The sequence below is a fragment of the Chiloscyllium plagiosum genome, unplaced genomic scaffold, assembly GCF_037043375.1.
Source record: "Chiloscyllium plagiosum isolate Xiang-an unplaced genomic scaffold, Cpla_swu_hap1 HiC_scaffold_19, whole genome shotgun sequence".
Lineage (NCBI taxonomy): Eukaryota > Metazoa > Chordata > Chondrichthyes > Orectolobiformes > Hemiscylliidae > Chiloscyllium > Chiloscyllium plagiosum.
The window spans coordinates 34,201,531-34,219,856 of NW_028270157.1; the positions used below are offsets into that span (position 1 = coordinate 34,201,531).

An 18,326-nucleotide genomic window follows, 5' to 3' on the forward strand; every position below is an offset into this window, starting at 1 on the left:
AGCAAGGCTCTTTTCCCTAGGGTGGGGAAGTTCAAAACAAGAGGGCAAGATTTAAAAAGGATGCGAAGGACAACGTTTTTACACAGAGAATGGTTCGTGTGTGGAATAAACTGCCAGAGGAAGTGGTGGACGTAGGTATGGTTACTACATTTAAAAGTTGGATAAGTACATGAAAAGGAAAGGTTTGGAGAGATATGGGCCAAATTCAGGCAAGTGGTTTCGTTTGGCAATGTGGTTGGTGTGGATTAATTGGACCAATGGGTATGTTTCCATTTTGTATGTCTCCATGACTCTGTCACCTTTAATAGAGGATGGTGTAGCAGTATCAAGAAACTGAATAGCCTACTCCTGCTTCTTAGTTCCCATATTTCCATATTCCATCTTCTCTGTTACGAAGTTTGTTAATCCTGTGTGCCACTTTTCTTGATGGCACAGTCAAAGGAGGGTACAGAAAATTACAGGCATAAGCATGTAGTTTGTGTTTCATTGATTAAAGTTCCAAAATGCTGAACTCCTAATTTATTCAGCTCCAATACTACTTGACATGCATATAAATCCATAAAACAGACAGGGTGTTCAAAGGAACGGATATGTATCAGTAGGACAAGCCAAGAGAGTAATCGATGTGTTAATTTCATTTGTAAAGCACCTGATGATAGATAACAGCATCTGTAAATGGCAACATCTTGTGAGCATACATAGGGACTGCCCTACATGCAGCTTATCTTTAACATACATGAAGTATGTACTAGTGTTCTATTTACACAATATGCACTATAATTATGGGATATAACAATCACTGCTAAATAAACATTCAGTATTCCACAATTTACACTCATCAGTTTTATACTGAGAAGAAACAAAATTACAGTTGGTTAGTCGATGGTGGTAGCTTCCTGTTTTATAAAGCGATGCTTTGTGCCATGGATACAAAATTAGCTCAAAGGTAGGAGACAGAGGGTGGTGGTGAAAGGTTGTTTCTTGGACTGGAGGCCTGTGACTGTTGGCAGGCCGCAAGGATCAGTGCTGGATCTGCTGCTTTTTGTCATTTATATAAATAGTTTGGATGTGAACATAGGTGGAATGGTTAGTAAGTTTGTGGATGACACCAAAGTAGGCTGTGTAGTGTACAGTAAAGAAGGTTACCTCAGAGTACAATGGGATCTTGATCAGATGGGCCGATGGGACAAGGAGTGGCAAATAAAGTTTAATTTAGAGAAATGTGAGGTGCTGCATTTTAGAAAGGCAAATCAGGGCAGGATTTATACACTTAATGGTAGAGTCCTAGGGAGTGTTGCCAAACAAAGAGATCTTGGGTTGCAGATTCAAAGTTCCTTGAAAGACACAGGTAGACAAAGTAATGAAGAAGGCATTTGGTATACTTGTCTTTATTGGTCAGTGCAATATTGGTCAGTTAGGATATCATGTTGCGACTGTACAGGACATTGGTTAGACCGCTTTTTGAATGCTGCAAAAATGTTGCCAGGTTTGGAGGGTTTGAGCTGCAGGGAGAGGCTAAATAGGCTGGGACTATTTCCCCTGGAGCATCGGAGGCAGAGGGGGTGACCTTATAAAGGTTTATAAAACCATGAGGGTCATGGATAGGGTAAATAGCCAAGGCCCATGGAAGGGAAATCTAAAACTAGAGGGCATAGGTTAAAGGCAAGAGGGGAAAGATTTAAAAGGGGCCTAAGGGGCAACCTTTTCATGCAGAGGGTGGTGCGTGTATAGAATGAGCTGCTGGAAGAAGTGGTGGAAGCTGGTACAATTGTAACATTTAAAAGGCATCTGGAAGGGTATATGAATATCTGGTTGGCATGGACGAGTTGCATTGAAGGGCCTGTTTTCATGTTGTACAATTCTACCATTCAATGACTTGGCATAATTTATCTTAAGTTGTACATGGCAAGATAAAAGGTTTTCTGTCAGTTCTGGTATTTAAGTAGCCAAGCTTTGAGAGTGACTTCCAGATATAAGATAGCAACAAAAGAAGAATAGCCAATTAGCGCTATTGTCAGAACTAAAGTTGTCATCGGCCCTTCGGAAGGAGAAGAAAAATATTGTTCATTGTCATGCGTACTCAAGTACAGAAGTGCAGGAGTACAGTGAAATGTTTTACAATGTCACCTCTTTGGTAAAAGTATCTAGGTACAAATCTTAGACACAAAAGAGGAATAAGAAAGAAAAATAGTTGCATTACTTTACAGAAATAAGTCTCAGTTAAAAGGATAGTCATTACAGTCAGATAAACAAATTACACAGAAACATTACATTGTGGTAGCGGAGTGCAGGGGCTTCAACACATGCTCTGACTAACTGCACTCAGCCCAAGTCCAACAACCATCCCCACTCGACACCAACTCTCAGCTTCTCAAAGGTAAGTTTTCTCCGGGACTCGATTCCTCTGACTGGGCTCTACTCCAGGACTTGATTCCTCTCACTGGCCTGTGTGCTGGGACTCTATTCCTCTCGCTGGCCTGTACGCTGGGACTCGATTCCCCTCGCTGGCCTGCGCGCTGGGACTCGATTCCCCTCGCTGGCCTGCACGCTGGGACTCGATTCCCCTCGCTGGCCTGCGCGCTGGGACTCGATTCCCCTCGCTGGCCTGCGCGCTGGGACTCGATTCCCCTCGCTGGCCTGCGCGCTGGGACTCGATTCCCCTCACTGGGCTCCGCTCTGGGACTCTATCTCCCCCCACTGGGCTCCACTCTGGGACTTGATTCCCCTCTCTGGGCTCTGTTCTGAGACCTGATTCACCTCACTGAGTTGTGCTCCGGAACTCGATTCCCCTCCCTGAGCTCCGCTCTGGGACTTGATTCCCCTCCCTGGGCTCTGCTCCAGGACTTGATTCCCCTCACCGGGCTCCACTCCAGGACCTGATTCCCCTCACTGGGATGCATTCAGGGACTCGATTCCCCTCACTGGGCTCCGCTCCGGGTCCCCATTCCCCTCTCTGGGCTCCGCCCCGGGTCCCGATTCCCCTTCCTGGGCTCTGCTCCAGGACCCGATTCCCCTCACTGGGCTCCACTCTGGGACTTGATTCCCCTCACTGGGCTCCACTCTGGGACTCTATCTCCCCTCACTGGGCTCGTTCTGGGACACGATTCCCCTCCCTGGGCTCTGCTCCAGGACCCGATTCCCCTCACTGGTCTCCACTCTGGGACACAATTCCCCTCACTGGGCTCCACTCTGGGACTCTATCTCCCCTCACTGGGCTCGTTCTGGGACTCAATTCCCCTCCCAGGGCTCTGCTCCAGGATTCGATTCCCCATCCCTGGACCCCATTCTGGGACTCGATTGCCCTCACTGGGCTTGTTCTGGGACTCGGTTCCCTGCACCAGGGTCTGCTCCGGGACAAGATTTCCCTCCCTGGGCTCCATTCAGGGACTTGATTCCCCTCACTGGGCTCCATTCAGGGACTTGATTCCCCTCACTGGGCTCCGCTCTGGGTCCCGATTCCCCTCACTGGGCTCCATTTAGGGACTTGATTCCCTTCACTGGGCTCCGCCCCGGGTCCCGATTCCCTTCACTGGGCTCTGCCCTGGGACCCGATTCCCCTCACTGGGCTCTGCTCTGGGACCCGATTCCCCTCACTGGGCTCTGCTCTGGGACCCGATTCCCCTCACTGGGCTCTGCTCTGGGACCCGATTCCCCTCACTGGGCTCCGCCCCGGGTCCCGATTCCCCTCACTGGGCTCCGCCCCGGGTCCCGATTCCCCTCACTGGGCTCCGCTCTGGGACCTGATTCCCCTCACTGGGCTCTGCCCCGGTTCCCGATTCCCCTCACTGGGCTCCCCTCTGGGACCCGATTCCCCTCACTGGGCTCCGCTTTGGGATCCGATTCCCCTCACTGGGCTCCGCTCTGGGACCTGATTCCCCTCACTGGGCTCCGCTCTGGGACCTGATTCCCCTCACTGGGCTCCGCTCAGGGACCCGATTCCCCTCACTGGGCTCCGCTCCGGGACCCGATTCCCCTCACTGGGCTCCGCTCCGGGACCCGATTCCCCTCACTGGGCTCCGCCCCGGGTCCCGATTCCCCTCACTGGGCTCCGCCTCGGGTCCCGATTCCCCTCACTGGACTCCGCTCTGGGACCCGATTCCCCTCACTGGGCTCCCGTCTGGGATCCGATTCCCCTCACTGGGCTCCGCTCCGGGACCCGATTCCCCTCACTGGGCTCCGCTCCGGGACCCGATTCCCCTCACTGGGCTCCGCTCCGGGACCCGATTCCCCTCACTGGGCTCCGCTCCGGGACCCGATTCCCCTCACTGGACTCCGCTCTGGGACCCGATTCCCCTCACTGGGCTCCGCTCTGGGACCCGATTCCCCTCACTGGGCTCCACTCCGGGACCTGATTCCCTTCCCTGGGCTCTGCTCTGGGACCCGATTCCCCTCTCTTTGCTCCACTCCAGGACCCGATTTCCCTCACTGGGCTCCACTCTGGAACTTGATTCCCCTCACTGGGCTCCGCTCTGGGACTCGATTCCCCTCACTGGGCTCCGCTCTGGGACTCGATTCCCCTCTCTGGGCTCCACTCCAGGACCCGATTCCCTTCACTGTGCTCCGCTCTGGGACCCGATTCTCCTCTCTGGGCTCCACTCTGGACTGTTTTCCCGAGGGTCTGGGATGTACAACTCCTCCATTCCTCTCTGGATAAGTTGAAGTCATTAGTTGAAAAAAAAATCAGGAAGGAGGAATAAAAACAGAGAAAAGAAGAACATGAAACCAGGCCAAGCAGAGGAGCTTCAGCTGGAGCACCTTACTCTGCTGCCATCCATTGGAAGACCATAGGGCTTCTCTCATTTGAGAGAGATTACTGGTGGTCAGTTTAACCTTAGGATCTTCATATCTCAGGTAAGGGAGGAGGGTAAAAGGCAGGAGGGACCTGCATGCTAACCTTCCCCTGTTTGACATCACTGTGGTTTTGATGTTGTCCTATCACAGCTGACCTTTCCAATCATGTTGTGGGCAGTCAATTTTCTCCATGTGCTTAAATAGACTGCCTCTGCTGACCATTATCGAACGTTTCAGTGAGATCAATGAAAGCAAACATAGCAGTCCCCATTCTTCACAGTATTTCTCTTCCATCTGATGGACTGAGAAGATCATATCAATTATAGATTTTCCAGTTCTAAAACCAGACTGCAGTTCAGGATAGATGCAGCATTACATGGGCAACATAGGCAAATCATTTTCCTGTGATGCTCAGAGGTACCTTGATTGTACAGGATCATACCCATATATCCTGGAGCACTTCCCCTTCCTTCTCACAGAGATAGGGATTTCTTGCAGATGTTTGGGGAGTGTGGGTTTCCAGTTCTTGGTACATTCAGGCAATATAGCATCATCACCTGGAGCTACATCCATGATAAGTCAGTCAATAGCTTTGCTAAGCTCCTCCATGTTAAAGCCTCAGAGGATCTCTGAGGACGTTTCACTCCCAGATACGTAGCTTACAGGCTCATTGCCAAGTGGACACAACCTGTCATAAATGAAGCAAACCTCTAGCTCTGGGTGAATAGTCCAATTGTTTCATGAGTACCTCAGGAGAATTAGAGGCTCAACAAATAAATGGTTACAAAAATTCTGGATTGGAGCACGGAGGCCATCTGATAGCTAACTGTATCATTTTCCTGTCAAATCCTTCAACCAAACATTGTATTCTATACTTCCTTGGACCCAATCAGAGGAGGTTGAGAGAGGAACCCTCATGCTTGTGCAGAACAGAGTCTTACATAACTTTTGCCTGAGCTTACACCTTTAAGAGGACACTCCAATTCCACTGCAGAGCAATTGCACAATGTGGGAAAGCACAATTACAAATAAGAAGCCAATTGCCCTATAGACTGGGTTCCATGGGTTCTCTCCATTGGCGGCAAGGACTATGTATCTATCTGGCTGACCAGCAACCATCTCAAGGTTAGTGAGTTGCTGACCTGCCACAGTCCACCTGCTTTAACGAGTATGTGGAGATAAAAGCCTGTGCTGACCAAGTGGACAGAGTCCATTGCACAAGGTGAATAAACAGTGCAACCTATAAGAAAGAAGAATGCCAGCTCTTCAAGTTTCAACATCACAGCCATGCACACAGTTTGACAGTTAACTTGCAGCTGATTGATAATGTATAGTGTACGCAAGGCAGGTGCATGGTCATTGATTGGCTGAGCATTTTAAAAAAAGAAATTGCTAGGCAAACTCCACTCTTCAGCACTTTCTGATTATATGTCAAATATTCATCATCTGCCGTACTTTGCTTTTATCTTATCATCTCTACAAAGTTAGTTGATAGCAAGTTAGAAACTGAGCCCCACAGGTTTTACAGTGGCAGTGCTTCTATGACCGTAGAACAGTTCAGTTTTTAAATCTCTCATTGATTTGGGAACAGTCTTGTCATAAACACAAAAATTGAAACGGATTGACAATGTGATTGTTTTGCTTAATACCCCAAACCAAACCTCCTGGATGGACTGGCACAAGCAGAGCCATGTATTGTTAACTTTCCTACAAATTATGCTTTTAAATGAAAATCATATACATTTAGCATGCAGCGGATATACTGACATGAGTGTCTGCGCTTTCCTATTATGAATGATGCAATGATTTCACTCAGGATTTGTGATAAAGAATTTGAAGGCAGTTTACTAAATGTTATTTTCACCTGCACTACACATTGTTTTTAGATGGATGATGTTATCGATGATATAATCAGTTTGGAATCAAGCTGCTTCAATGAAGATTCCGTCAGCTGTATGGAACCATCTTCTCTCATACATAACACAGTAAGTACCATGAGAGGAATGCGAGGTATCTTTAAAACCCAATAAGTGGTCAAGAAGCAGCAAGGTTCCAATATTACATCTACTCCAAATGTTTTCATCCTTCTTCTGTTAATTTAAAATGGCTGGAAATGTTTATTCTTGCCATTCTCTATAATAACTCTTTCACGGCCATAGAGAAAGTATTTCAAAGAATCAGAATAAGATGGAGAAGCAATTCTCACATTTACTCAAATTATTTTTTTTAAGAAGGTAAACCTGAACTATGTTTATATTTTGTGGTAGGTTATTTGGTTTAAATACTTCAGAGCTACATCACTGATATTACACTATTGCAAGAATGTGTTGGAGAGGACTAAAATCAGTTTGATTCTTTGTGTGTTTCAAAGACTAGGATTTTGTTAACAACATCATTTCTGACGTCACAACCAAAACTGAAGGTAACTTTTGCTTTCTTTCAATATGAGAATTTTGGCCTGGTTCACTTCCAGTGGGTATAACTGAGACAGGTATATTTGTACTTGACTTATAAAATTCAAAAGAGGAGGATGGCAGGGCTAGGCCTACACCCAGGATGGGGGTGGAGTTCTGGCAATGGAGCAACAATCATGGAGGTGTATTTACTATTGTACAAACTTAGTGTAGATCAGATTGTCCCTGGCACCCCTTACACATCTCTCCATGGTGCCAGCATTTATTACAGGCTCCTTTAACAATCTCCTTTTACTTTGTCAAATCCTCATCATCTGAGGAGGACTGATACAAAACAAAGAACTGCAGATGCTGGAAATCTGAAACAAAAACAGAAATAGCTGGAGAAATGCAGCAGGTCTGAGTTCTGAAGAAGAGTAATTGGATCCGAAACATTAACTCCATAGATGCTGCTAGACTTTCTGAGTTTCTCCAGCAATTTCTGCTTTTGTTTGTGAGGAAGACTGATGTTGCTAATGCACTGCCCTGCAATATTGCAGTGCCATACTATGTAGTGTACATCATACCACTGCTATTGCTACACCTTCTGAGGTGTGTTTGGTACAGCCTCTCGAGACTAGTCAAAGCAGTGGGTGTGTATTGTAAGAAATCCAATGGTATACTCATTCTAATGGAAAAGTGAGCTCAATTGTTGCACTCCTCTGCTTCTCTCTGGGGATGACTCACTGGTCTCATCACTAATGAACACAGGAAATCGGCCTTGTCATTGAAGATCCATCCAAATGTGGCTTCAAGATTTCTTGAATTTGAGTTGGGTATGATGACAGCACCCTGGGAAATGAGCACAGTCTTGAAATACTCTTCTCCTGTGGTTTCATACTACTTGTGTATTTGTGATATTAAACTTTTAAGTTTCAAAATTGTCTGGGTGTTCTGAAGGAGTGTTTATTGTTCTCATGAGTCATAGAGACATAAAGATGTACAGCATGGAAACAGACCCCTCGGTCCAACCCGTCCATGCTGACCAGATATCCCAACCCAATCTAGTTCCACCTGCCAGCACCCGGCCCATATCCCTCTAAACCCTTCCTATTCATATACCCATCCAAATGCCTTTTAAATGATGCAATTGTACCAGCCTCCAACACTTCCTCTGGCAGCTCATTCCATACACGTACCACCCTCTGCATGAAAAGTTTGCTCCTTAGGTCTCTTTTATATCTTTCCCCCGTCACTCTAAACCTATGCCCGCTAGTTCTGGACTCCCCGACCCCAGGGAAAAACTTTGCCTATTTATCCTATCCATGCCCCTCATAATTTTGTGAACCTCTATAAGGCGACCACTCAGCCTGTGACACTCCAGGGAAAACAGCCCTAGCCTGTTTAGCCTCTCCCTATAGCTCAAATCCTCCAACCCTCGCAAATTCCTTGTAAATCTGTTCTTAACCCTTTCACGTTTCACAACATCTTTCCGATAGGAAGGAGACCAGAATTGCATGCAATATTCCAACAATGGCCTAACCAATGTCCTGTACAGCCGCAACATGACCTCCCAACTCCTGTACTCAATACTCTGACCAATAAAGGAAAACATACCTAACGCCTTCTTCATTATCCTATCTACCTAGGACTCCACTTTCAAGGAGCTAGGAACCTGCACTCCAAGGTCTCTTTGTTCAGCAACACTCCCTAGGATCTTACCATTAAGTGCATAAATCCTGCTAATATTTGCTTTTCCAAAATGCAGCACCTCGCATTTATCTGAATTAAACTCCATCTGCCACTTCTCAGCCCATTGGCCCATCTAGTCCAGATCCTGTTGTAATCTGTCCACTCTTTGCTGTCCACTACACCTCCAATTTTGGTGTCATCTGCAAACTTACTAACTGTATCTCTTATGCTCGCATCCAAATCATTTATGTAAATGACAAAAAGTAGAGGGCCCAGCACCGATCCTTGTGGCACGCCACTGGTCACAGGCCTCCAGTCTGAAAAACTACCCTCCACCACCACCCTCTGTCTTCTATCTTTGAGCCAGTTTTGTATCCAAATGGCTAATTCTCCCTGTATTCTGTGAGATCTAACCTTGCTAACCAGTCTCCCATGAGGAACTTTGTTGAATGCCTTACTGAAGTCCATATAGATCACATCTACTGCTCTGCCCTCATCAATCTTCTTTGTTACTTCTTCAAAAAACTCAATCATGTTTGTGAAACATGATTTCCCACGCACAAAGCCATATTAACTATCCATTATCATTCCTTGCCTTTCCAAATACATGTACATCCTGTCCCTCAGGATTTCCTCCAACAACTTGCCCACCACCGATGTCAGGCTCACTGGTCTATAGTTCCCTGGCTTGTCCTTGCCACCCTTCTTAAACAGTGGCACCACGACAGCCAACCTCTAGTTTTCTGGCACCTCACCTGTGACTATCGATGATACGAATATCTCAGCAAGAGGCCCAGCAATCACTTCTCTAGCTTCCCACAGAATTCTAGGGTACACCTGATCAGGTCCTGGGAATTTATCCACCTTTATGCATTTCAAGACATCCAGCATTTCTCCTCTGTAATCTGGACATTTTGCAATGACATTTCTCTACATTCTATATCTTCCACATCCTTATCCACAGTAAATACTGATGCAAAATACCCATTTTCTGTGGCTCCACACAAAGGCCGCCTTGCTGATCTTTGAAGGGCCCTATTCTCTCCCTAGTTACCTTTTCATCCTTAATGTATTTTGAAAAACCTTTGGATTCTCCTTAATTCTATTTGCCAAATCTATCTCATGTTCCCTTTTTGCCCTCCTGATTTCCCTCCTAAGTATACTCCTACTGCCTTTATACTGTTCTAAGAATTCACTCAATCTATCCAGTCTATACCTGACATATGCTTCCTTCTTTTTCTTAACCAAACCCTCAATTTCTTTAGACACCCAGAATACCCTATACCTAACAGCCTTTCCTTTCACCATAACAGGAATATACTTACTCTGGATTCTCGTTATCTCATTTCTGAATCCATTTTCCAGTCGTCCCTTTACCTACAAACATCTGCCCCCACTCAGCTTTTGAAAGTTCTTGCCTAATACCGTCAAAATTGGCCTTTCTCCAATTTAGAACTTCAACTTTTAGATTTGGTCTATCCTTTTCCATCACTATTTTAAACCTAATAGAATTATGGTCGCTGCACCCAAAGTGCTCCCTCACTGACACCTTAGTCACCTGCCATGCCTTATTTCCCAAGAGTAGGTCAAGTTTTGCACCTTCTCTAGTAGATACATCCACATACTGAATCAGAAAATTTTCTTGTACACACTTAACAAATTCCTCTCCATCTAAACCCTTAAAACTGTGGCAGTCCAAGTCTATGTTTGGAAAGTTAAAATCCCCTACCATAACCACCCTATTATTCTTACAGATAGCTGAGATCTCCTTACAAGTTTGTTTCTCAATTTCCCTCTGACTATTAGGGGGTCTATAATACAATCCCAATAAGGTGATCATCCCTTTCTTATTTCTCAGTTCCACCCAAATAGCTTCCCTGGATGTATTTCCATGAATATCCTCCCTCAGCACAGCTGTAATGCTATCCCTTATCAAAAACGCCACTCCCCCTCCGCTCTTGCCTCCCTTTCTATCCTTCCTGTGGCATTTGTATCCTGGAACATTCAGCTGTCAGTCCTGCCCATCCCTGAGTCATGTTTCTGTGATTGCTATGATATCCCAGTTATTGTGTGCAGTTATTGAAACTTTGCACTCAAGGAAGTTCAGCAATGACATCGAGTATGGCTGCTTCAGAACCTGGCTGTTGTCCTCAATGAAAGGGTTGATGAAGTCACTGGGACTACTACGAAGGCATCAGTCAGCTCCTTAATGCATCAATATGTGACAATCTGTGAGATGTCAAGTGTATTTCCCGTTGGTTTCTAACTCCTGTTGCTAGTGTAGAAATTGAGCATTGTTGTAACTTTGAGGGTCACTGGCATAGGTTTCTCACCAAATCCAACAGTTGCACTTCTTGATGACCAAGCCAACATATTTCCATGGCCATTTCTGAGTGTCCCTCACATGTCTTTGACATTACCTCTCTAACATCTGGCCATGATTTGTTCTTGCTGTCTGGATGCCATGTTGTGCTATGCCTTTGCTGATGCCTTCCCTGATGTCAGTATCTGGACCAGCCTTCCCCACTTTGCTGTCTAGAGGTATCTGTTGTTGCACAGCAAAAACTCTCCTTTCTCACGTTGTCTCCTTCAGTTCCTGTAGTTGGAGGAATATTGGGTGAATGAAACCAATGATTATAGCATTAATTGCAATGAGTAAAGTGGGCAGATGTATCTACAAGAGCATGCTCATTCATGGTTCTCATCCATTTAATGCATTGTAGATATTTTTTAAAACAACCTGTTCAGAGATGTTATTGCAGGTAAGACTTGAACCCAGGCTGTTTAATGAATTAGACGCAATTACCTTTAAATTGGCTAATTGTGTGCAGCATTAACTGCATATGTCTGAAACATCCTCCCCACTTTAAAATCAATGCCATATTAGAAAATATAAAATGAGACATTAAAATTATAGCACATTTTACATTCTAAATCTGACCTTGATCCATTTTATGCCTGAGAAGTGAGTGCAATAAATTCCAATGTTTAAATTCCATTATGCTTTTCGTATTGTAACCTATTGATGGTTTTAAATTGTTCAATAAAATATGAAACACAATTCCAAAAATCATGAAACCATTATTATTTTATCAGTTGCAATGAACGGCAACAGCAAATAAAACTGAACTTGGTACAGTCGCATGCAACAAAATGGTAAAATTTGTCTATCCATGAAGCATAGTACTCATGATAGTTTTTTAGGTGATGTATGAGTTCTTTGCAATCATCTTCACCTATTCAAAATTGCAATGATTTGACAAATTATTCCTAGGCATTGAGTTTTACAGCCATAGTTACAAATGGCCCCCAGCTTATTGAATGCAACTTGAAATGAATATTTCCAGAAGCAAAGAGGCAACTTACTGTTATCAATGGCAAGACCTGAAAAGTAAAATCTCTAATGTTCAACTGAAAATATTTCTTCTAAATATCAGATAGTGAAACGCTGCTTTATTGATTGTTCACCCCGCTGTTTAACTTCTATTGAAATATTTTCTTGCAAGCCAGTAAACATTAACAACTGTACAGCTGACATATCATCAAAGAGCTGAATAACCTGCACTGAAAAAATGGTCTTAATACATGCATATCAGACTAGTGTTAAAGTCCAAAAAGTCAGAGTTCGTTTGTTTACGTGAACTGAGCATATGCTCAAATTTCTGTTCACTTCGAAGCTCTGTGAAAAGGAGAAAATTAAAATGAAAGAGAAAAGCAAAACAATTACTATTGTGGAGTTTATAGAATCACAAAAAATAAAACTGGTAAGAAGTAAATTTTCCTATTGCTGTTTGGACTATACTTAGAATAGTCAGTAGCATTTTAGAGAGCTTCTTATTGATAAAAATGCACAAAATTAAAATCTGTAATGATGGTGGAGAATATTACTACAGAATAGAATCGCTGTACCGAATGCATTGCCCTAAAATGGTAACAGTGTCAACATTTGTGCAGCAGATGCAAAACAATGGCTTTACTTATTCAGAGAACAGTACAAATTTAGAACATTCTTGGAATTCTTTTTAGTTTTCTATGTTATTCCTTTGATATTCATCATTAAGTATTTATTATTTTCTGTAAGCCTACTTTAGCTACTTTGAAAATACGTTTGACATGATGAATATTATTACCTTTTTCAAAATCAACTCAGAAAGTAGATTTATTGAAGTATTAAAATATAAAAGTGAATACAGCGCACAGAAGTGCAAAAATGACAATGTAAAGTTTTTAATCAATATGTAAAAAAACCTGCAGCTTTTTAAAATGCAGTTTAGATTTTTTTTGTTTCTCATGAGGCCTTTCAACTTTCAAAGGTTATTAATGGATTATAAAGTAACCAAAGAACTTTGGAGAACATGTTAATCCTTTTGTGATGTAATTACAGGCAGCAATCTTGCAATCTTGCTTATTCATTGATGGTAACATAAAATGAGTAGGTCGTTATATTATTTAAATCCCCATTTTAAAAAATTTTTACAAGGCAATCTTAAAGAATTAGCCAGAAATTTGCATTATTCTCCATGTGGAATGGCAGTTCCTAAAACTGTAAATCTAACATTGTTTACAGGAGATTAAACTGCATTTGCTAGGCTGCTGTATTACTACAAATTAAACTTAATGTGGATTCTATTTGTATATTATTTTCATGACTTGAGTAGGTTACACAGAGTTAACTGCAGAGTTAGATGTTGAATGCAATTTTACATTTTAGTGCAAAGTTCCTTTCTCAGCAAAAAATTCTCTGTTTAATGCTGGTCATGCTTTCTGGAAATGGTGAAATAGTGTCAGCAATTACTCAATATGGAAATAATAGACAGCCATTGCAGAATTTCTAGGGAGGTTTCACAAGTTAAAGGTAAACATTAGAAGCTGTATATATCAAATACATGAGAGAAATTATAGAAGATAAAGTTTAAATAATCCCATGTCACTGTTTAGCAGAAAGCAGAAACATTCTCTTATGTGTGCTGGCCAATATTTATCACTCAACTAACTTTAGAAATACAGACTTTTCAGTCATTATCTTATTGCTGTTTGTGGAAGTACACTGCGCACAATTTGGCTGCCATATTTTTTCAATATGCCTGCCTATAAAAAGGTAACTTCAGTCCCTGAAAGGTTCTTTGGGATTTTCAGGTGCTGCAGAAATGCAAGTTCTTTCTTATGTGTGACTTTAAATAAAATAACTAAATTTAAAGGAACTTGATTCCATATTTTGTTGGTATGAAATCTATTCTGACTAATTCTACATTAACAAAATATTTAACCTTTCAACCTTATCTCACTGGTAATACACTCATCTCCGAGCTAGGGGCTGATGATACGAGATCCAGTCTATTGATTAAACATTTCAGTGTAACACATTTATTCCTCAACTAAAACCATTAATGGGTTATTTGATAAATTAGAAATGACATGACACCAGGTTATAATCGAACAGGTTTATTTGGAAGTATAAGCTTTCAGAGTACTGCTCTTCATCAGGTAGCTAGTGGGGCAGGATACATAGGAAGCAGAATTTATAAGTAAAAGATCAAAGTGTCATACAACTGATGCAATGTATTAGACACCCCTCCTAGATAGATGTTAAGTCTTTAATCACTTAGAATGGGAATGCAGGTTTCAATTGATTAAAATGTAAATCCCAGAATTTGTTTCAAGTCACAGCCCTGAGATAACCTAAGATTTTATCAGTTTATAAAAAAGGTGACATCTCAGCTCAGACAATGCATTAAAGGTGTAAGGTTAGTGTCTATCTGTATCCTAACCTGAAGTCAGACCCGGTTTTATTACCAAAGTTGGAATTTATAAAATGTCACATTGACTGACTGCCTACAGATTATGTGCTTTTTGAACAAAATAGAATGTATCTGCAAATGCAAATTCACCCCATAAACTTATATGTGTGTATGCTTGCATGTGTGTATGTGTTAGAAAGGGAGTAGGAAAGTATGTGTGTGGGAGAGAGTGTGTGCGGGAGAGAGTGTGTGCAGAAATGTAATGGAGTGTATGCCTCTGAGAGGGTGGGCATGTAAGTGTATGTCTGAGTGTGTGAGAAAGGATCTGTGTGATTTTGTTTGTGTGTGAGAGTGTGTGTGTATGCATCCATGTGTATGAGTGTTTGTTTGAGAGTATATAGTGTAGTCGGATCACCTGTAGTGTGACATGAACCCAAGATCCCAGTTGAGGCTGTCCTCATGGGTACCGAGTTTGGCTATCAGCTTCTGCTTGGCTACTCTGCATTGTTGCGTATCACAAACAGGAATGTCATAACTTACCAAAGTCCGCCTTGGAGGACGTTCACCCGAAGATCCGATGCTGAGTGTCCTTGACCACTGAAGTGTTCCCCCAGTGTGATCTTTTACCTATAAATTCTGTGTCCTATGTATCCTGCCTCTATGTATCCTAGACAAAGGAGCAACACTTCAGATAAACCTGTTAGACTATAACCTAGTGTCATGTCATTTTTAACTTTGTCCACCCAGTCCAACACCAGCACCTTCACATCATTGGTAAGTTATGACATTGCTGTTTGTGAAAATCTGCCTCATGGGTTCTAAACTTCAAGAATGTTTCATCATGTATAAAACACTTTAGAATATCCTGAGGCTGTGAAGGTATGATTTGAATATAGAATCTTTAGTTTCTTGCTTTGTAAGACCTTCGTGTTTTGAACAGGATTTATACAGTAAAACTTCCTTGATCACCAATGCACCCACCATCTTTGCAGACACTTTCTTTAATATTCAAAGAGTCTAGCCATCAGGACCTTGTCAGCTCTTAGTTTCATGAGTTTTCTAGTACTTTTTCCTTTCCTAAGTGTGCTTGTTTTTGGTAGGTCTCTCCTTTTAGCTGTCTGCTTTTCTATGATTATAGGGATGCTTCTTGTGTCTTCTACAATGAAGACAGATACAGAATACTGGGTCGAGTCTCTGCCATTTCTTTGCTTCCTGCTTAATTGTTTGCTAAGTTCCCCAGTCTCACTCACTTAAAAATAAATGTTCCATGTTGCTATGCTTTTAGTTTTTAATTTACTGATAGAAACTGTTCACTTTGCTTCTATATTTCTTGTTAGGTTACTCTGATACTTCAATTACTCTTTTTTTAATTCACCTTTTTATCACTTCTAGCATTTTTTCAATTTTCTGGTATACCACTAATCCTTGTAGCACTGTAAAACTTTTCTTTCAATTTAATAACAACCTCAACTTGCTTATATCACCACAGTTAGTGTATTCTTTCATACAGAATTTCTTTCTCAAATGGAATATATTTTTATTGAGAGCTGAAAAATGTGTTGCTGGAAAAGCGCAGCAGGTCAGGCAGCATCCAAGGAGCAGGGGAAAAAAAAAATCGACATTTCGGGCATAAGCCCTTCTTCCAGGGCTTATGCCCGAAACGTCGATTTCCCCAGCTCCTTGGATGCTGCCTGACCTCCTGCGCTTTTCCAGTAACACATTTTTCAGCTCTGATCTCCAGCATCTGCAGTCCTCACTTTCTTCTATATTTTTATTGAGCATTACGAAGTATACCTTAAATGTCTGCCAAGACTTTTTTGATATTCTATCTTTAAACCTATTTGACAACTTTGTCTTCATATCCTGGTGGTTGCTTTCAGTTAAATTTGTGACACTAGTTACAGAAACCAAAAATGAAATTCTATCCTGTTATAGTCATTCTTACCTATAGGCTCCTTTATTTTGAAATGGTATATTAATTCTGTCTCATTACACATTACCAGGTCTAAAATAGTCTGTTTCCTGATTGGTTATAGAATATATTGTTCTGAGAAACTACCCATAATACATTGTACAAATTTGTCCTCTAGGCTATTTTACCATTTTAATTTGTCAAATGTATGAGATTAAAATTTCCCACAATTATTGTAATACCTTTCTTACAAATGTCTATTGCTTCTTGATTTATAATCTATCAAACATATTGAATGATAGGGAATCTATAAACTACTCCCACCGATGATTTTTTTTTTCCTTTTGCCATTTCTTACTTTCAACCAAATCTATTTTACATTTTAATCCTCTGCACCAAAATAATTTCTGGCCACTGTATTAATCTCATTCTTTCTTAAACTGAGCCACTTCACCTTCATTTCTTTTCTTTCAGTCTTTCCAAGATACCAGATATCATTGAATATGTAGGTCCCAGCTGTGGTCAGTTTGTAATAATCTGTCTCTAATGGCTGTCATGCCATACTCATTTATTTCAATTTGTCATATCAAATCATCCACCTTTTTATGAGTAGATTCAGATGATGAGTACTTAGGTTTGTCTTTTTATCATTTCCTCCCTACCCAAACTTCATTTGCTAACATACATTTGTGTTCAGATTCTCTGCCTCTTCTTGACACATTCTGGTTATCACCAACATCACTAGTCCGCTCTACAAACTTATTCATTCTCTTAAATTTTCTCAAATCTCCTCTCATAAGAATTCTCTCCATATCCAAACTTACAAGCTGATCATATCTCTATTCAAATGGAGTAAGGAAACAGGAATGTAGTTGTAGTAGTGAACAGTTTATTCAGTGGGATAGATGCAGTTCTCTGCAGCTGTGACCATGAAGCCTGAAGGCTAGGTACCCTCCTTATTGTTGGTATGAAGGACATTTCTTCACGGTTGAAGAAGAACGTGGAGCGAGAGAGGAAAGATTAATCTGTTGTGCTTGGGAGGGGAACTAGTGCCATAAGTAGGATGAAGAAAGAGATTTTGTTGTGGGTGTATCAGCAACTGGAAACTAAATTAGAAAGCAGAACCACAAAAATAATCATCTCTGGTTTACCACCTGTGCCATGGACAAATTGGTATAGGATAAATAAGATCAGAAAGTTGAATGCATGACAGGTGACAGAAATGGATGTCAATTCATAGAGTACTGGCACCAGTACTAGGGAAAGCTACAGTACTGGGTCTTGCCTTCAGCTGAACTGTGAAACACTTTAAATTTATTTTTACTGTAAAGATCAAATAAGTCATCATTGTTTTCCAAAAATACAACCTGTTTTATAGTGCATGACTGATGTTATTGAAGAAATCTGTTCAGCAAATGAACTGAGTGCTGCCATTCCTTTCTCCAATAGGATAGTTTATAATTGTGACTTAATTGTTGACTTCTACTCAACTATTTAGCTTTTTGAGAGAGAAATAGTTCATGTTAAAACTGAGAGTATTCAGAGTGAATGGGTGCAGCAAAAGTTAAGGCTCATTTGTGGTGCAGTGATAATGTCCCTGCCCCTGGAACAGGAGGTCAGTGTTCAAGTCCTATCTGTTTCAGAGGTGAGTAATAATATCTTTGAGCAGGTTGATTAGAAAAATACAGCACAAGTGTTTGGAATTTAGGAGGCAATGTTGACTACACAGAGCACTTCATGAGATCTAATAACTGGACATGGCAAGAAATAACTCACCTGAAATCACAAAGCAACATAAAT

The 18,326-nt window shown here is 41.9% G+C and overlaps 1 protein-coding gene across 4 annotated transcripts in view; it reads left to right on the top strand.

Moving 5' to 3' along the window:
* The window catches only part of tfec (transcription factor EC), a 97,633-nt gene that overhangs the window by 52,385 nt on the left and 26,922 nt on the right, over window positions 1-18,326 (top strand). For 2 of the 4 annotated variants that reach the window (XM_087997206.1, XM_043709560.2), the window contains exon 3: window positions 6,678-6,776. In XM_087997206.1, the coding sequence (XP_087853332.1) occupies window positions 6,678-6,776 (99 nt within the window). Of the gene's footprint in view, window positions 1-6,677; window positions 6,777-12,518; window positions 12,641-18,326 lie in introns of those variants that run through there. The other 2 variants (XM_087997207.1, XM_043709565.2) reach the window with 2 other exon arrangements.